General features: G+C 49.1%; 1 protein-coding gene across 8 annotated transcripts in view; it reads left to right on the top strand.

The window, feature by feature from the left end:
• Positions 1-20,284, top strand: part of LOC115655776 (proton-coupled amino acid transporter 1-like) — a 46,687-nt gene extending 26,403 nt beyond the window's left edge. For 4 of the 8 annotated variants that reach the window (XM_030571591.1, XM_030571592.1, XM_030571593.1 and 1 more), the window contains 3 exons: positions 3,477-3,646; positions 14,774-14,961; positions 15,204-20,284. In XM_030571591.1, the coding sequence (XP_030427451.1) occupies positions 3,477-3,646; positions 14,774-14,961; positions 15,204-15,365 (520 nt within the window). In that variant the 3' untranslated portion in view covers positions 15,366-20,284. Of the gene's footprint in view, positions 1-3,476; positions 3,647-7,761; positions 9,975-14,773; positions 14,962-15,203 lie in introns of those variants that run through there. The other 4 variants (XM_030571595.1, XM_030571594.1, XM_030571599.1 and 1 more) reach the window with 4 other exon arrangements.
• The last annotated feature ends 256 nt before the right edge of the window (positions 20,285-20,540 follow it).

The following is a 20,540-nucleotide window of genomic DNA, read 5'->3' as shown; positions in this document are numbered from 1 at the left end:
GGGATCCTAAATTAGGGTAAAAACTTCTTCTGTTAAGTGTGGAAATGCTGAGTTAAGGTGGCTGATAAATGTCTGTCCATGGAGCATGTGTCCCAGCCTGCAGAGTGGTTTATTCCCCATGAGCTGATGGGCTACATCAATGGAGGAATGCAAGTCTGTGTAACCACAACATTAGTGGGATGCTGAGCAGCAATGCCAGGTTTGTGGCAGTTGAAGGCTTTGCACTGCTCCTTCATTTCCAGGGGTTTATGGCTGTGGCTGTCAAACTGTGCAGAATGAAAGCTGAGCGGTTGTGACACTGATGGCACCCTGGGTGGGGGCTGGTGTGGACGACAGCCTCAGTGGGAGCTCTTGGAGCATGGCCTCGAAGGTGGACATGTCTGCCCCTCAGAGTGCAGTGACTGCACCGCTCGTCTACAGGACTCCCTCTTCTTTATCATCCCTGACTGGGACCATCTTTGCCGGGGGTTAAGGGCTGAGCAGTCGCTAGCCCCTCCTGGCCCTCTTCCTGCACTCAGGCTTCTGTTGTGCTTTGCCCCTACCTAGGGGAGCAGGGGCGAAGTTGTTGACTCCTTGTGACCTGCACAGACTCCTGGGCCAGCCCTGCCCTGGACCTTTGAAGATCTGCATTGCATTGATACAAACGTCTTGCTTTAGGAGCTAGTTCTCTGTAGCCTTTTCCCATCTTTGGTGGTCACTTAGTGTGACACAGTAGGAATATAACCAAACACAGGGACAAGTGACTTATGGTCAGATGTTCAGAACCTCACCCCCATACCTGGATGTGGCTTGTGCCCCAAGCCCCACCTTGCGCAGGCATCAGCGTATTTACACCCTTAAATTGGACTCTTGCCAATGTGAAAACTTTGCCTGTAGCTTTTTGTACATTAGGCTGCCTTGATAAGTGGGGGCATTTTCAGTAGCTAGGATGTTCTGTGGGCTGTGTAGTCCGAATTCCTGAGTTACTCGCTATCTGAAGAAGACTGCATCAAGTGACAGAGAATTTATAAAAGATATTCCAGTCCTATTGCCATAGGAATAACCTGAGGGAGGTCTATTCCAATATGTGCAGCAAATAGCTCCTGTGTCTAGCTGGCGCTTTGTACCTCACCTTTCTCCATCACTACTTCAGCCAGGGTGTAGGTTTTTCTCCCAGAATTGCCACCATTGAGTTGATCTTCCCAAGCCAAAGCAGGAATGTCATTTCACCACAACCCCCATCAGGTTGTGTGTGGAGCAGAGAAGCAGCACTGCTTGAAACTGAGTCCCAAGGGGAAGAGTGATTTTTTTTTTTTAATTGTCTCTAGATTAGAACTGCAAAGTGCTTCATCCTCACACTGACGATGCCCCATTGATCAGGTGGTTCTCTCCTCATCGCAGCTGCCTGACTCCTACCTTTGAATCCCTCACTGGTGGGTTGCAATGCTCAAGAGCCTCTTGCCCATAAGAATGTGTTCAGGCCTCTCCTCCTCTTCCTCCTCCTCCTCTTCCTCCCCCCCCCAACCCCCCTGGGTACCAACCCTGACTTCATAGAGTTGCAGTTTCTCAGCATACTTTGCTTTGGTCCCTTGTATGATTACTAAGGGGTAGCACCTCCAGCCTGTAGAAGCCAAAGGATTGTAAAAAGGTGGCTAGCCCCTCCTGCCTTAGCTGGAGTTTTTGAGTCTCCAGTTTCCCTTTATCTTCCCCCGTGCAGCACAAGTGCTGTCTAGCTCTGCTCCCCCTTGCACATTCTTATTTCTCCGGACGCACACCAACTGGAAGCCTGATCTAGATTGCCACATGCAATGCTTAGATCTAGTCAGCTGGGTGGCCCAGGTAATACAACATTCTTTTATAAAAGGCCGGTTCTCTTGCCTATGGATCCCTTGACATTGCAAAATGATTGGTATCCCCTAGTCATCCTTGGTCCGAGATCGGGGTCATTCTCGCACAGAGAAGACAAACTCCTTCCCTTTGTATCGCTGGTGCCTGTCACTGTAGAATGAGTACTTAGCGAGACCACTGCTGACTTGGGGACTTAGCTAGGGTCTCTACCAGGACACACAACCTGCCCAGCACTGCTATTTTAACAGTCCTGTCCCCCAAACTCTCTGCGCCGAGCTCCAAAAAGTCCTTTTTATCTTATTTTAAATCAAGCGGGTTAAAGTGCAGGCAGTGGTCACGTCCGTGTTGCATTTAACTTCCTAAACCCATGCTAATCCTGGCAGTGCGATCCTTCCCCCTAGCCGTGGGGAAAGACAGTAATCAAAAACTGTGAAATATTCATGTCAAAAGCTGATAAACCACTTTGAAGGTAGCCTCGATCTTTTTATTTTAAGGCACAGAGTAAAATCGGGCTTGCCTCAGAGCAAGGCGAAAAATAGCTTTTTCTTCCTCCTGCAAAGAACCCAAATTTTGCTAGCAAAGGTAGGTATGAGAGAGCGCCCAGGGAACAGGTAATAAGAGACAACTTCTGTAATTCTGGCTCACAGCCAGCGTAGGTTGCTGGTGAAAACTGAAGTCTGATCAGCTGGCTCCTCTGTGAGGTGACCTGTGGTCTCTGGTGGATGGGTGGCCAGGTCCCCCAGTGATTAGTGCCCTTGTGGGGATTAACCTCCCTGCATTCCTTAAAAGGTGGCCCCTGCAAGTCGGGGAGCTTGTGCTGCCGGGACAGTGCCTGTTCTGTAGCTGAGTGAAGGCCTTCGGACTCCAGTTGGCAGGAGTTTGGTGGACAGCGTCATGCTGTGTGTGCATGTGCTCCCAAGTTCAAATCCCTGGCCCCTGCGACACACCCTGACTAGGGTATGAAATGTCTCCCCTTTCTGAGCAGTGGGAGAAGACTCGTATGCAAACAGCAGAGCCCCGGAACTGACTAGCAGCAGCCTGCTTTAAGCCAGGGACTGAACATGTGGTCTGAGGAGTTTCCACAGAAGCCAAAGGTATTTAGGTGCCCAGAGATGCAGCAAGGCATCTAGTGGGATTTTCCAAACATTCAAAGTAGGTTAGGCACCTAACTCCCATTGTTTTCAGTGGCAGGCACATCCCTTAGGCAGTTTTGTAAATTCCCCCAAGCACCCAGCTGCACCTTTAAGCACTTAAATACCTGTCAGTCTGACCCTTGGTATCTTCGCGATGGGTGGAGCGGGGTCAGAGCGCTTGAAATGCTCATCCTCTAACTCCGGTCCTGTCGACTCCTAGGGCACCAGCCCATACTGAGGTCTCTCTCCTCAAGGATACAGAGCCATCTAACCAGAGCAAGTGCCTTTCAGCTGTGGGCTGGTGCTGCCCTGTCTTAGGAATGAGCTGCTTGCTTCCCCCTTAACCAGGGATCGCAGGACAGGCTTCACAGCCATGGGGATTAAGCCCAGCTCTCTTTCCCATCTAAATTCACTCTTGTTGCAGAGTTATTTTTATGTTGCTTTGTCTTAAATCTACCCCTGAGGGAGCTGGGGTGTGAATGGAGGTGACTGGATTTCTCCTTGTTACCTTTGCAGGCTGTACCAATCTGTCAAGCTGCTGTACTCCATTGGGATCTTCTTCACCTACGCGCTGCAGTTCTACGTCCCTGCTGAAATCATTGTGCCCGGGGCTGTTTCCCAGGTGCCGGAGCGCTGGGCGCTGTGGGTCAACCTGCTCCTCAGGACATGCCTCGTCTGCGTGACATGTGAGTAGGAGCCAAACCCATTGGGTTTGCTCACCTTCTAGGGAGGGGATGGGGTGCCAGCACTGTGGCACCCTTTGGGAAAGTATTGGCAGCGTATCCTTGAATCTCCCCATTGCTTACTGGATGCTCGCCTGCTCCACACAGTCGGACGCCCCTTGGCACAATTGTTAGACTTTGCCCAGGAGAGCCTGTGGAGTAGGATCAGAGATTGCTGGTTAGGACTTGCCCAGCATCTGTCCCTTTCCTGGCTTTAGTCAGGGGCTGTCATGCTTGGCTCTGCATGCACCCAGAGTAGGAGCTGCAGGTGGTCTGTATGTTGGAGCATTACGTAGGAAACTTGCACAATGCTTGCCTGTGTTAGGTTGTTGGGCGATGAAATCCCTTTCTGAACGCAGAGCGGGGGGAAAACCTCCTGGCGCACGGAGTACACCGTGCAGTGCCTTCCCTGGCTGCTTGTGTGGGGCTCATGTGCGGTCGTTACATGCCCTGCAGACGGTTTCTAGCTGCTCTTCCCTGCTTTAAGGCTTGTGAGCAGATCACGAAAAGGCAACTTTCTCCAGTGACTCAGAAGTGGCTGGCTAATGCAGTAGTTGGATGGGAGGGGGCAAGATAGGCAGGGAGAGCATTTTATATCAGCCAATCACACTTTCATATATAACTGACCTACTTCACCAGGCCTCTTTCTTTTGCATTCTGTGGACTCTGTTTTGAAAGCAAAATTCTGCATCTCCACCCCCCCCCCTTAAATATTTTTAAAATGTTTTTAATTTGTAATTCTACTATAAATGCTGGAGGTGAAGTGGGGTTTGGGGTGGAGGCTGACAGCTCATGACCCCCCACATAATAACCTTGCAACCCTCTGAGGGGTCCTGACCCCCAGTTTGAGAATCCTTCCTTGCCTTAGACCTATTGTCCACCCGGCTAATAAGTGTGAGGGCTTTTTTATTCTCTAGTGACTTATTCCTTCCTCCCTGAGTTTGAAAAGAGAGATAGCTAGCAGAAAATGGAATTAAAAAGAGAGCAAGGCAGTTGTGGTGTTCTCCGCTCTGCTTTGAACTAAGGATAATACTGGAAAGATTAGAACTGTCATTCAGAAGGATAGGAGGACAGGAATTTGCCAGCATCTGGAGTGCTAGAGTGGGACAGAATAGATGAAATAAGGTGGGGGTGTGCACAGAAAACAGACCCTTCGGCCTTCCTCTGCTGCGGGGCTCTTTACTACAGGAGCAGAGATCCCCTGGCATTGGGGGAGTGCTTTGCTGGGAACACTTCCCCCCATTACTGCCCTGGTAGTGCAGCACAGTGCAGACTCTCCAGGTCCGAGACACACCCGGAGTTGACGGTTTCAAGCAGCTAAGTGGAATAGACTGGAGTGAATCCAGGGCTGGGACCGAGCGGATACGTTAAGAGGCTGGGAAAGAACAAAGGATTAAAGGAGATGGGTTTGGGTGGCCGTCAGCAAGTGGATGGTGGATTAACCATCATCCCAGAGGTGCTAAGGGGACTGGCCTGGATTCCCTTGTCGTGCATATCCCTGCTGGGTTTGTACCCCTGGAGCGGAATGAGTGTGAGATTGCGCCAGGTTCTCAGAGAATAAAAGCCATAAAGTGGTTTGCATGAGTATGTATTGGAATGATCTCATGGCCTTGGACCAAGCCTGCGTCACAGCTTCAGTGGCTTGAGAGAGGGTGCAGTTTGGATTTCTTCTAGTTTAGCACTTCAGAACCTACACCGTTAAAAGCCCTTTGAGTTAGTATCTGTGCAAAGCACAATGGTTGTCCCCTGAGGCTGCGGAACTGCCGCTGGTGCTTTACTTTTGCTGCTTGTTTTTAGTGGGGTTTTAAGCTTGTTTACTTTGAGCCATCACAATCCAAGGAGTCGTAGGGGGCTCACGATGGCACATTTCGCAGCCTGTTACTCTGCTTGTCCTGTGAGTTTTCTCTGCAGGGTTGTGCCCTTTGGAGACTGGAGAGGGGGAAATTATTTTGATTGGGGAAAGGGGAGGGAGAGGAGAGAGCGGAAAATGAGGTGTAAAATGTCTGGCTCCTGTTATCCCTCAGCATCCGCCCTCCCTTAACTTGAGCAAGCACCGTACTTGAGTTATGCAGTGGAATAGGGCAACCCCCTCCTCAAGCTGCAGCATTGGCGTTGGGAGCTTTTGTCAAGAGGTGAAGCCTCTTTTTCCTTCTGGAGCATTGTAAGTGATCCTGGCTTCCTTCGCTCTGGTGCCGTGGCCCGATGGCCGCCTGTTCCTGGAAGTGGCTTGTGCCAGTGAAATATCTGCTTCTATATAGCCGGCAATATCTCAATACAACCACTCTGTCCGGTGTCGTGTTTGGGCCACTTGTTGAGCCTGCGTCTGAGGCCTGGGAGCCAAAGACCTGAGTTCTAATGTTGCCTTTGACACTGACCAGCCTTCCTGACAAGGTGGTTCGGCTTGAGGTGAAAAGGACTGTGTAAATTCTGAGAGGCTGCATCTGCCATCAGTTATGTGGCTACAATTCCTATTGACTTCAGTGGGAACTACACCCCATAACTGAGGACAGAGTTGGGCCCCCAGTATTGTCAGAACACTTCAGTTTTTAAGATCTACAACCATCTGGTCCTCGTCCCCACCACCCAATGTAAAATGTCCAGACTCGTAGGGGTTATACAGAGAACCAATAATATTTGGGTGCAAAACCATCAAAAGTGGGAAAACAAGATTGCTCCCTTTCTCATTGGCACAATTGTAGGCTTCCCTTGGTTTGTGGCTTTAGTGCACATAAGTGAGAAACTGATGATGGCAGCAACAAGACTGTGTGGGTCTGTTCTCCTTTAACCCCGCAGCTCCCAGTCCAGCTGAACTCTGGCACACCACTGTGTTGGGATAGGGACGAAAACCCCCCTGGAAGACTGCAGTGAGACAATCAGACCCCATTGCATTACTTATCCAAGTCAGGATTTTTAATCTAGTTCTCACAGGTGACATGGGAACTCATTGTCCATGCACACACTTCCTTAGATTGAGGCCAGTTCTAACATGATCCTCATGGACGGTGAGTCACTCTTGTAAAGGAAGATCTGGAGGTGATAGAAGAAACAGTTCCAAAAGTGCCCTCAGACTAGCTGGTGGGATTTTTCAATGCCTATAAGGTAAATCCCTTCTCTCCATGTATCAGTATATTTATGCCTGCATCTGTAACTTTCACTCTGTGCATCTGAAGAAGTGGGTTTTTTACCCATGAAAGCTTATGCCCAAATAAAGCTGTTAGTCTTCAGGGTGCCGCTGGACCCCTCGTTTTTGTGAATGCAGACTAACACGGCTACCTCTCTGATATTCAACGCCTGAGAACGCTTCCCAACAAGCTTTTCTTGCACTGCAGCCCCCTCTCTCAGCTATTGTTGCTACTGAAGAGAAGAATGGGAGGGGGGACGTTGTGATCCTGGCAGAGTTATCGCACTGGGTCCTTTCCAGCTGAAATGCCATTCCATGTCTGCAGGTTGCCCCTGTGTTACTCAAATGAGCATTCTGATGTTGTGGTTCGGGGGATCACGTGCAATCATCTGTGGATATCTTATGCAAGCAACAGCCTGCTTACAGAGGCTCATTTACTAGCTTTAGATGAGCTGGTGACACTAAAGTTCAATGCACTGATGTTTCTCTAGAGCAAACCACAGGACTCCAGGCAGACAGAGCTGTGGTGGTAATATAGGAAAAGTTACAGGAAAGCTACAAGTTCACACATTGCTCAAAGGTGCCCCCTACTGGCATTAGGGGATGCTGCATTATGAACAGGTTGTAGCACAGTACAAAAGTTTAAAAACCACTGGTGTCCCCTTTCACACAACAAGCCTCTGAGTGTGACGGCCCCACTTAAATTAAAAACACTTGTTTTATATATTTATAACACCATTATAAATGCTGGAGGCAAAGCGGGGTTTGGGGTGGATGCTGACAGCTCGTGACCGCCCCCACGCACGCGCACAATAGTCCTGACCCCAGTTTGAGACCCCAGTTGTAGCAGGACTGTCACTCCAGCACTCATACGGTGAGCTGCTTGCCGGCTTGATTGTGATCATCTCTTCTAGCCTCATTGCTGCTTAATCAGTGAACGTGTCATCTCCTTTGCTAGGTACGGCATGCCTTCTAGTGGGCTGGCTCCTGCTACCGACCATGCAGAAAGATGTCGCCTCATTGAGGAAAGCACCGTAATGTGCCAGAACCCTGGTGCCTACTCTACTTCTTCCAGCAGGTGGAGAGAGTTGTAGCTACTTGCTCCAAACCTCCCAACCGTAATAGCCATATTCCTCTGTGCCTCAGATCAGTGTGATGAGACAACTTGAAGTCCAGTGCTCCTGGTCTTTCCAGGGAGACTTGCAGTAGACCAGGGAAGACAGGACTTGACACCGAGCCCTGGGCTACACTACAGACGTATGTTGGTATAAGTGTATTGCTCATGAGTGTGGAAAATCCACACCCCGGAGTGATGCATTTATACCGACCGAACTCCTGGTGTAGACCGTGCGATGTCGACGGGAGGGCTTCTCCTTTCACCCTGGCTACCCCCTCTTGGGGAGGTGGAGTACCTACGCCAATGGGAGAAGCTCTCCTGTCCGCAAAGAGAGCCCCTTTACTAAGTGCTTCCGCAGCTCGGTGCTGTAAGGGATAGACAAACCCTAAGACTACTTGCCCGCCCCTTTTTCTTGTGCTCCAAAGACAGGCAAGAGCACACACCGGATTTGTTTTCTCCTCAGGTCACCTTTACAGTGGAAAGGGGTAGGAAGAGCGCTGCATCCAGTTGGTCTCTTGCTGCTGTAACCTTACTCGGAGTCTGACTGCAGCACATGCTAAAGAACGTCCTGCGCTGTCTAAGCACAGTGGGGCCACGGAAGGACAAGTTGGCCTTAACTCAGGAGTTGCTGCCTGTGTTGACACATTGTATTTAATTCCAGCAAAACTCGTTAGAACAGATTTCTGTTGCAGCCCATCTGCCTGCCTGCACTTTCTCCATGGCCAGTCCTTAGCTAACCAGCCAGGCTTGCCCATGCTGTGGAATTAGATGGCTGTTACTTTTTAAGGCCCTGATCTTGTGACATGACTAGAAAGCTCTGTCAGAGGCGCTAACCTGAGCAAGCCGCCTTCAGTGGCGGCTCTGTACTTAACTTTGAGTGTCATGGGGCAGCGTAGCAACTGAACTAGATGCAGACTCCCATGCTGTCAGAGCCTTTGGTTCCCGTGGCTGTACTAGAGCTGCCATCTTACCCTGCTGCCCCCAGACCTCACGCTGCAGCTGTATTGGCAGAATGACCCCTGGTGTTGGGGGCGCTGTGATGCAAGCGTAACAGAGCCACGATTCTTTCCAAGCACGTTTCTTGTTCTGTTGCACAAGAGATCCATTTTCTGGTGACCCATATTGAAATAAATAAGCTCTGGGTGCAGAAATGCAATGTTTTGTTTTTTCTATATCCTGGGCTCGAGGAGTTAGATCTCCCCACCTCCCCTGAGTGTGTAGCAGACAGTATTTTTTGACAGGCCGTGTTTTCAAAGCAGTCAACCGATTTTTCTTTTCTCTGTGGTGATTATGCTTTGAAGTGCCCTACTTTCATTGCCGAGAATCTTTGTTTGTTGTGCAGCATCCAGTTGCCTGCCTTCCTTAGGGCTTTTCAGTTACACAACATCGTAACAGTGCCATTGAACACCAGAGATGAAGCGGGCTGGAGAGCTACCCACCTTCTTTTTTTCCTTTCCTAATAAGTTGGCTGTCTGAGGCTTTGGCCCTTACAGCAATTTTTTTAATTGATTTATTTTACTGAACCACTGTCTGTGGTACTTATCTGGCCCCACTACTGTAGTGTTGGAGTGCTTCAGTCTTCAAGGCACTAATCTTCACAACAGTCCTGTGAGGTAGGGAAGTAGTGGTTTTGCCATTTTACAGATGGGAAGCGGAGGCAGTATAAAGCTAAGTGACTTGCCCAAGGTCACACAGGACATCTGTGGCAGAGCAGAGGATTGTACTCCGCTCTCTAGTATCCCAGGCTAGGGCCCTAACCACTGGGCCGTCTCTCTTCGGTGTTGTAGGTTCATCATTCTGCTTAGGATTACAAAAAAGGAAGCTGCATACACCCAGGCTAATGTGGCTGGCAGGTGAGAGACTATCTCCCAACTAGCTTGGAGTTTCTCTCTTCACTTCTGTGTAGCAGAGCATGTCACACCCAGGGCCCAATATGCAACTTCAGTAATGGAAATCATTAGGGCAGTTAAACCAGGGTAAGTGTTTTCTGTAAGTGTTGAAGCCAGGGGTGGGGGTGGGGGTTGAAACTATCCATGGAATCTTGTGGGTTTTCACTAAATAAAACTGGCTTGAAACAAAATTTGAGGGTTTTGTCTTTTTCTCTTCTCATCCCAACTGGAAGAGTAGGGGGAACTGGGCGGGCTTGGGGGAAGAGAATCCCAGATTCTCCACATTTTTCAGTTGTCAGTCTAGTGTTTTCAGTCTTTAAAATTTTGACCAAAACAAATTTTCCACAATTTTTGTCCTTATCAAAAAGCCACGTTTTGCTGGGTACAGCTTCAACAAAAAACTTTCAACCGGTTCTACAAATCATATCAAGAGCTGCACCCACCAAATCAATGGCCTGGGGCTGGAGGTGTGTGCCATCTTGGGAACACTTCTCCCCGACAACTGAATAAATTCAAAATAATGAAGCTTGCACTGTTTTGGGGGCACTTGTAATGTCAAACAAAAAACTAGGCCACCTGTTGTTGTTGTTTTTTTAAGGAATTCCTTAACTAAAAACCTCTCGATTTATTGACAGGCTCATCTGTGCTGGTGTCATTTCTGAATGTAATAAAAAAAAAAAACCTCTCTGCTCTATTCTGTGGCAGCAGGATACAACTTTTCCCCTTCCTCTTCTTTGTGGTTTGAGAGTTCTTGGATTTATGGGCTCAGAGCTCACGGAGTCAATGGTTTAAACTGTGGTATGAAACCCAGAGGTGTTCTGGTGGCTATGGTGGAGCACTGGAGTGGCCTGAGACGCTGGGAAAGTGGGGAGAGGCGAAGATGGATGTGAGGAGTCTCATGACAGCATGTGGCTGGTGTAGGGCCTTTCGTTGGACCCAAGTGTCAGTTGTTCACGTTTCTGGAAGTGGAGTCTGTTGGCTGTCACTCTCACTGACTTGGCTCCTTTCTTCACTGCAATGATGGCCCTTCAGCACTGGTGCCGGAAGATGGGCACTGACCTCTGTTTTAATTCACACCTTTTGGGGTTGAGTAGGGTGCTAAGTTTTTTCTTATTTTCTTTTTCCTTTGGGCAGTTACTGTCTGGGTGAAGAATATGAATTGTGCAGGAATGCTGGGACTGCAGATAGAGTTCAGTGAGGCCTGTAATACTTTACAGATTCTATTAACAAAAAAACAAAAGGCACTGGCCCGGCAGCAGGATCCTTGTTTTGGGTCTTTATCATGGAGGTCATTGTTTAACCAACTCAGCGTGTCAAGTGGTAAAGTCAGAGACGGCGCTGTCTTGCTTCCTCTGCTGCCTTCGACGTGTTTTCCTGCTCTGTGGTGTTCCCACCCCCCACCTCTGCCTCGGCCTCTGTGGTGTCACCCTCCACTTCTCCCTCTTTTTTTGAACACGTTTCCTATCTTCTCAGTGAGGGCTGAGCCAGAACTGTGACCCTCATTCATGGCTGTCCGAAGATGGCCAGGAGAGGCATCCTCTAGTAATGAAGGCAGAACTGCAGTAAATTCCCTTCACTGCTAGCTACTCAAGTCAGGAGGTTCCTCGTGAAAATGGGACACGTGTGGCGAACGTCTGCATGTTTCTAACTACCATCCAAGCCCTGAGGGGGGAAGGGTTGAAGTTGTCATGCCATGTGTGACACCACGATTACCTTCCATAGCAAGAGAATGGTTCCACTAATTCAGGACTCTGACTTGGCTGGGGGATTAAGGAGAGAGCTGCTGTTTCAACACAATATCGGATACATGCATGTTGGCGAATAGAGAAAATGCCTGGCCAAGGAACATGATTGTTTGTTTTTTCTTTCCAGTTCTAGTGTAAAAATTCCCCCTCTAACAAGCCAGGCTCCCTTTTTAAAGCATCATGTTCTTGATGCATATTGCCTTGATCGTTGCTAATGACCACGGTGCTTGTTGGCAGTTGGAATGCTACGAAGGCAGTGGATCTCGTGGTGTTCCTTACACGCAGCAGGTCATGGCTGTTTAACCCTTCCTCTGCCCTAAGAGATCAGTGTCCCTCGAAAATCCTCTTTATTGCTCTTATGGTCCTCACAACCATCGATCTGAGCACCTGATACTCAGCCAACCCTTTTTGTGTCGGCCCTAATGTGAAGCGTGGGTTCCTGATGCTGGGCACGTAGATCTGAGTTTAACCCCCTGATTTTGAAAATTGGATCCTTACTCGGTGGGTGGGACATGTGACTCTGGACTAGCTGGAAAGCTCTGTTTGTGCACAGAACGACAAAGGCCTTGGTGTCCTTGTGCAGAGAGTGCAGCACACAGCTGCTCACCTGCTGTAAGCACATACCACCCGGTCTCTGTGCTGGTTCTGCCAGATGCAGTTTAAGGCCTTGGCAGGCTTGTAAAGGCCCAGGTTGTCCCAAGGCTTGTTTCTCTGTTAGTGCCTAGCTCGGCTTTCTGCCACTGCTGTGAAGATTGCCTGGGGGACTCTGGCTGTCTGGCCCGGCGTGTGCCCGGCTTTCTCAGCTATAGGCTCGCTCACCTCTGTAGCCTGTTGGAGCCAGAGTCCAGCAGACCTACAGGGCACGATGCCAAAGGCCTGGGTCTTTAGCAACAAGCTATGTTTTAGCTCTTGTTCTCAGGGGATGCGCCTCCGGTCCATAAATGGGTGTCTCACTGCCACAACCATAGGCCCTATAGAAATAGTTTTATGAGGCGGCTCATTTAACTTGAGGCTCTGCGAGTAGCCCAGTCCTATTGCCATGGTGCCATTAATGGCTCTCACTTCAAAATGCCGTTTCCGAACAGCGGTCTGAACTCCTCCTGTCCAGTGGGCAGCGCCTTCTGCTTTCCACATTGGTGCCTTGCTTCACCCTAGCCAGCGGGCCTCTGTTCCACAGGGGGCCCTTGCATGTGTAAATATTTGACTGGTGAAAGCACTGCCTCACCCCTCCCCACCTCCATTGCAAGCTGCCCTGTGCACTAATGATCCAGCCCCATCTTCCCTCCACCTTCTTGCAGAGGCAGCAGAACTCATGGAGGGGTGGGGAGGGTTACATTGGCAGTAGATGGGGCTTAAGCTTAAACTCTAAAATAACTTGCCCCGTATGCCCAGGGAGTCTTGACAGCACATGCTTGGGAATCTGAGGCTTATTTCTTTGTACAGGGCTGTTGTCTGACATGACCTGTTGCTCTGAAGGAACCTACGCTCTGCTGAAGAGCAGCATTCCCCATTGCAAGGAGGCACTCACCCTTCAGGCTGCCAGCCTTTCTGTGGTCTGGCCAGCTGGGAGCACGTCACCCTTCTGACTCCCGCCTGACTCTCGCTCAAACAAGACACCTTGGTCTGGTGGCCACTGAGGGGACCCCGTGCTCCCCAGACTGAAGGGGAGAGGGCTTGGCCGTGTGTCATTGTTCTTCTGGGAAAAGATAGTGGCCACGGTTATTGGGACCGTGAAGCTGATCAATTCCTGGCATGAAGCTGCCACCATGGGGATTTCTGGGTGCTGTCCAGTGTGTTTCATCATTTTAATGATATGTGAGTCCAGGAATAATGATGCCGAATCCCTTTGCACAATGGCTCTCCGTGGCGTCGTAGTGCACTCTTGGAGGAAGAGTCGTCCCGTCCCCCTCCCAAATCTGGTCACAGTCTCTCTAGCCACTCTTCTTGTTATGCAGGCTTCTTTCAACCCAAAGCTCTTGGTAATTTTTACTCTGTGTCAGGAAATAAATCAGGGGAGGCATGGCCGTCTGACCAATCGATGGCTGGCACAAACAGGGCAACACATGAGTGCTTTTGTTTAAAGCTAAACTTTACTTAGTCTCAAGCACTTACACACGTCCGCAACAGATAAGTAAAACACCCCAACCCTTGATAATTACCAGAGCTGAGTGTGGCTCTTAGGTGACACTGCGGCAGGCTTCCGGTGGCCAAATCTTCCGTCTGCTGGTGGGGACCGTGAGATGAATCCAGAGAGAGAGTCCAAAAAGAGTCCCCAAACGAGTCCAACTATCTCAGGCTTTTATTTATATATTAGTGATAGAATGACATGTCCCTTAAACCTTGGTAAGTGAGCAGTTTCAATGGTCAAGCAAGAGGTTCCTTCTGATTGTTGATTAACCAGGTGTGGGTTTTTCCAGAGTCTGCAGCCTAGAGACCCCAGTAGACATTCCTGAGGGTACATCCTGCTTTTTTAAAAAGCATGCATCAGCAACTTCAACACAATTCTTATCAGGAAGGACGCAGGGTCAAGCTGCCCTTTCTGAGGCACCCAAAACCCCCCCTCCCGCCTTGGTCAAGCTGAATGGCCACTTTACAGCTTGCTGACTAGGTTGCTTTTTAACAATAAGCCATAGTGGTTTTAGGCACTTTACTGGTTTGCCAAAGTCTCCTCGTAGCTTGTGTGCACACTGGGGCAAGGTAGAGCTAATGGCCTCTAAATACTGAGCACCAAGGGGCCATTCAGGAAGACCAACCTCTGAAAAGCTACTGCTTGCTTTGGCTAATGACCCCAGCGCCTGTCATCTGTAGCTTTAGATGGGTGGGCAAGTGCTATCCCCAGAGAGACTCTCACGTGCCCAGCTTACAGCCACTCAATAGGCAGAGCCAGGAGTAAAGCCCAGGGCTCTGGAGTGCCCTATCTAACAGACCTCGGGGGAGGTTGTGCCTGGATTGGGTCGTTCTGTACCCTAGACGTGTGTTGTCACTTTAACAGTCTTGGGAGACGGGAAGAGACACACAAGCTGCTGCCTTCCAGCAGAGTTTGCTTTGATTTGTGGGCAGAGGCAGAGAGATAATCCAGGGGGCCAAACACAGACACCTGATGCCTCATTCACCTTATGCTGTGGTGGCCTGTCTGTCCCCACCTGCTCAGAGGAGAGCAGTCTCTCTCCAGGTGCCAGTACTAACAGCCCTGTGTTTCTCTCTCTCTCTCTCTCCCAGGCCTGCTGGCAATCCTGATTCCCCGCCTGGACATCGTCATCTCTCTGGTGGGCTCCGTGAGCAGCAGTGCTCTCGCCCTCATCATCCCTCCCCTGCTGGAGATCACCACCTATTACTCAGACGGTCTCCACCCCGTCACCATCGCCAAAGACATCCTGATCAGCGTCCTGGGCTTTGCGGGGTTTGTGGTGGGCACTTACGAGTCCCTTTGGGCACTGGCCACCCCCCCTATTTCCAACACCACCAGTGCCTTGGTGCAGTGACCCCTTTTCCTTCTCCTGCTCCACCCCAGCAACGCCGCTCACTGGGTTTTCATCAGTCATGGCAGCGAATCTCCCTTCTTTCTCTTTAAAGGCATTTGTCCGGGAGAAATGAGTGAGTGCACAACCAGAAAAGACAGGATCCTGATTTTCTTTCCTTCTCCTCTTAGCGTGCAGTTCCCACTTTGGGGGTCTCATTGCTTGGGTCTGGGAGGCCTGCAGAGATGACTTGCAGCCCCTGGTTGGGATGGAGAACCTTCCTTTGCTCCACTGGGATCCTTCTGGCAGATTCAGATGACATACCTACAGGTGCTAAGGTACTGCAGTTTTGAAGTGGACATGCTTCTAAACTTAGAGTACCAAGGGGAGGGAAGAAACCTTTGGGCTGTTTCAGGGATCTAGATGACTGCTTCACAACCAAGGGTACCTCTACCCTTCCAAACTCCTCTCTGCCCAGAAAAAGAGAATCTCAGAGTATTTTCTGGTGCCAGCTCTTTTTGAGCACTTTAATTCATGGCAACAGAGCAGCTCCAGCCACTGAGTGACACATTAGAGCCCTCATCCCTAAGAGCTGTACAACCTGGAAAGTTACAGTGACAACAAGGGGAAAAGGGAGCAGGAAACTGCACAAGGAGAGGGAATCTCTTGTGTGCGCTGCCCTGGCAGGCTGATGTCACAGCCCTGTCTGACACTCGCTGTGTGTAAGCCAGGCCTCAGTGGGCAGAGCGCTCTCTGGCTTCAGGGGCCAAACACATGAGCATTAGATGGCAACATTGATTGGAAGCCATGTTACAAACCCCGTCTGGGCCCAGATCCCCCTGCCACACCCTGTCTCCGGCTCCGTCCATTCTAGGTAGTGTGGGATGAGGCAAGTGTGTGTGTCTGGGTTTCAGAGAGGAATGGGGGGTTGTGCTAAATCTCTGACTTAAGTTTAGTTGTGATTTCCCCCCCCACGCCCCGCTTGTGGACTCTGTATAAGGGATATGGGCTTTATCGAAAGCACTAGAAACAAGGTACGCACGGAGCAGGCTGGGGGCTCCAAAGTACTTAACTGCTTAGGCAGTTATTTTATTCTTGAACTAGGACCCCACTTTCCTTTGCACCTTTTCTTCAAAAACAGGGCATGGGACAGGGATGTCCCCTTGCCAGTACTTTAAGCTCACTCCCTTCCCCCTGGAACGCACCCTGCCTACAAGGGATGTCTTCTGTTTACACCCACCGTAGCTACGCCCCTGCTGGGCGGTGCACCCTCACTGTTTGTTATAAATCACTGATAGCACAAATGCTGAATCATGACAAGGAGAACTGAAGGCACATTGTTATAATGAGCCTGCATTCCTCTTCTCTTCCCTTGCTGGGTTTATCTTTTGTTCTCCGGCTAGTTAAGTTGGGGTCCCACCACTTGCTAAGTAGGAAGAAGCATTATCTGTTTTACCCACTTGGTTTGATTAGTGAGGGAAGGGAACTGTCTGTTTTGTGTTCCTCTTTCATTCATTTCCCTTAACTTCACGCTAGATCTCTAGACAGCTATAAGCTGTTTAAAGCTTTTGTCATTGTCATGCTTTGGTAAAGCGAGGCTGGTCAGGACGCCATAGCTCATACATGCGGCTTGTAACAGTTTGTCAGTGACCAAAGGACTAGAGTAAGCGATCTTGGACCAGCGTGGAGGGTTTGACTTAAAAATCTCTTCCTTCCGGTTAGCGTAAGAGGAAGGCATCACTCACCTCTGAATGAAAGTGCTAATGAATGGAGTGTTCGTAGAGTGATGGCTGGAAATCAAATAGCATCCCAGTATGCGCTTCAGCACACAGACCCATCCAGGATGACTTTCTAGTGATTTATTTTTTAGCTTTACATTGATGTTTAAAGGTGCCGCTGATGCCTCAGCAGGATGGTTAGTTAATCTCGTGTCTAAAAGAAAGCACAGTTTGAATGTGCATTGGACTGAACTTATTTATTTGCTAGGGTGGTTTTTTTGCACGACAGGGCCAATGTGTATTCATCTTGAAATAGAAGCTTGGAAGCCAGACTTGCAGCAGGTGATCAACAGAGGTTTGTTCCCAAAGCCCTGTGCTGTAATATGAATGGTCAGAAGGGAAGGTTGATGCTGTCTCTAAACCATCCAAAGCCGCTGAGCTCTTGGACTAGTGTAGCAATGGAAAGCTCAGTCTATACAATGGCTGGAGCATTTCATTTAATTAGAACGGGAGCAGGGTTTGATTTTCCCCTTGGCTGCAAAGTGGCTGTCGTAGGTAACTAGCAGGGCCTAGCTGCTAACCTCTGCAGCCCTAACACAGGCCTGGAAATGAAGTCTGTGCGCATTTTCTTTTTTTAATGGCAATTCCAAAACACGGCTGGCAGGTCCTGCTGTACCCAAGAGGTTGGGTTGTGAGTACCTGACCCCGAGGGCTTTACTGGAAGATGTCGATTTATGCTGTGGCAGTACCAAGGGTTGGTTTTAGACGGTACACTGGTAAATGGGGCTGTTGTGCTTTTGCACTCCCCCAAAGCTGCTTCTGTCTCCAGGAGCCCTTAGGGAGATGTTTAGGAAGCAATTGTGGACCTACATTTTCTGTGCTGCTCTCTCCGTGTACATTCCTAACACAGATGTTTTCATTAAATGGAGAGTTCTCTTCTCTTCCTTCTTCAGCTCCTGTTTCTCAGGTTGTTTCCTGAAGCAAACAACTCTTCACAGAGCATTGTTCATATCTCCCTGAAAACAGCCTGACCAAAACAACGCATATTGGCACCTCTCAAACCCCTGATGTGGGCCAAGCTTCTTTTCCACTCTCTATCACCTCTCCTTCAAAGCCTCAAAGTGTGTCCTCCCCAGAGGCACACCTTTCCTTTAGAGATCCACTCTCCCACCCCACAGATACCCTGCTCTCTCTGCAGCCTCAGTGCAGCCAACAGATTCTAGGAACAGATCCCAGCTGGTCCGAGAGCCGGGCCTGGTTTCAGCAAGGAACACTGTGATTGGTTTGAACTGAACTTGAGGAAATATAGGCAAATCTGGCATGCTCGCTTCTTGTTTCTGACACTGGAGAACAGCGGGGCTTACAGTTCTCTGGTTCTTTAGACCTCTTTGGAGAGAAGACAAAATGCCAGGATGAGAAGCCATCTGGAGATGAGCTCCAATACATAAACTGCCCCTGGGTCCCTGCTGTTGTGCAGAGGCTACTTATGCAGCCTCTTTCCCCGCAGTGCAGTTGCAGCATAGAAATTGCATTCAGTTCAGCACAGGGTGCATACGCTGTCGAGACCTCTACACCAGTGTGCCCAGGCCTGGTGTCTTTCTGCAAGACTGTCAAGCCAGTCGTGTGGTGGGGTAGCTTTTTTTTTTTTAGCTGCAGGTCCCCACCCTTTACATTTTTACTGCCACTCACATCATTGGAGTGCATCTGCAGCCTTCCTGCTGAAGGTCATAGCAAGCCCAGCAGCTAGTGAGGGCTTATTACTGTTTACTTAGGGGACGCTCTTGAGTTGCCAGTTGATGTCTAGCTGGAGTGTCCCTTTAAGACCAAGGACCTGACCCTGATGTCGCTTGCTTTGGTGTAAAGTTCAAGAACCGGCCCTGAAATCAGTGTGAGCGAGATCAGGATCAGCAGGCTCCTGTTCCATGGAACTGCATTGGGGAATGGAGCCTGACGTGCACACTTCATATGGCAAGAGTGCAATGTAAAAAATCAGTGTGTGTGTGTATAGAACTTACTCTGGTGTCTGATTTCATTACTGACATGCAAAATCATTGGACCTCACCTTTTCTACCCAGCATCATTGCATGCTGGAGGCTTGGGGAACAGTCTCATGGCTTTGTCTTCTGTTTGCTGCAACGTTCCACCAATGGATAGCCACTACCTCCTGTTATCAGCAGGGCTCTCCTCGCCTGCCTGCCAGCCAGCCAGCGTAAGGATTGTTACATCTAATGGAACACTAATGTGTGTTGCTCCCCCGGCCACTCCCACCCATCCACACATGCTGCTCTTGGCCACTAGGCAGTCCTGATTGACCACTGAGGGGTGTCTCTTCTCCATTTCCCCAGGTAGAAGTGGCAGTTCAAATTAAGCCTAGCACTGCATCAACCTGCCCTCCCTCACGTCATGTAAAATACTAATGTCAGAATGATTGCTAATGGGACATGTACTGTTGGGGGCGATAACATGTCATCTGTGTCCTCTTCCCACCTCCATTTAAAAGCTTTTTCTGTTGTCAGCCCTGAGCTGATGCAACACTGTACAGCTTGGGGGGGTTGGTTCAGTGGGCACTCTTGCACAGAACACAATATAGATTAAATATAACGTTGCATAGCACTTGGATAACATGGGATTATGTGCTCTCTGAATATTAGCAGCTTGCTGCTGGTTCAGAAGAGGGGGAAAACAGTTTTGTTTGTAGTAACTGCCTTGGCCATATAATCATGTTTAGAGGGCTATTGCAAAAGTGGCCATATCTACGTTTGGAGCCCCTGATCGCATTTGACATGCATATCATGCTGTCCCTCTTCACTCCCAGTGGGAGTCTAGTTCTGGTGTGGTGCCACATCTTCAATCAAGGGAATTAAAAGGGCATTTTGTGGCAGAGCAGAGGGAAGGAGTGCATGACATGCCCATCTGCAATGGTCAAGAAACCCGGGACAAAATTCCACTTTAGATCTACCCCCGAAGTAACTCCATTGACTATGAATGGAGTTGCGCTGGCTTTACCCCTGATGAGAACAGCATTTGGTCCCTGGTGTTCCGAATGAATGGTTGACCTGGCAGTTCAAATAGCTGTGAATTTAGACTAATCAGTGCTGAAGTCCTCGCATTGTAGATTCTTATGATCAGGACAATGTTGTTCAATTTTTTTTTGATTAGCTTAAATGTTGGGCCTTTCCACTATATTTAAATGAAAATGAAGGGGTAGGGAGCAGGATGCATTTACCTGGGGTTACACTTATCCATGGAATAACTGAATAATTGCGGAATGAAGTGTATTTTGACATAAGGTAGTCACAGCCAACATTGGACTGGATGATCAGTGAGACCTACCATTTGACTTCTACATTGTCAGCAGGTCAGTGACCAGGAAAAGTGTGTGTGTGTGTAAATATATCTAATCTGTTGATGTGTGTTTTTTGTGCCTGCATGTATGTATATTGCCAGCACACAGTATGTATATCTGCCCCGTGAAAGAACTTTTGTATTTGGTGCTGTACCTGGATCATGTATTCTGTTATTTTATTCAATAAATAAGGTCTATTTTTATTTTATTAAAGGCTTCCATGATGCAATTTTTATATTAAACTTAATTTTTTTAGATGTTGGATAAATTTTACCCTTTTGGGTAACAAATAGGCTGTTCTTAATTATTTAACACTGTTAAATATTGTTTGGCACCCAAAATATGCAAGGCCCTTTCATCAATGACCTTAAGCCATGGGTCCCAGCCCCCAAAGGGCTTGGCATGTAAATGATGAAACTCCTGTCAGATCCAAGGCATAGGTGGCTGGGCTTGGGGGTTAGTTT

This window comes from Gopherus evgoodei, chromosome 8 (genome assembly GCF_007399415.2).
Source record: "Gopherus evgoodei ecotype Sinaloan lineage chromosome 8, rGopEvg1_v1.p, whole genome shotgun sequence".
Classification (NCBI taxonomy): domain Eukaryota; kingdom Metazoa; phylum Chordata; order Testudines; family Testudinidae; genus Gopherus; species Gopherus evgoodei.
This window is presented reverse-complemented; position numbering and strand designations above follow the sequence as displayed.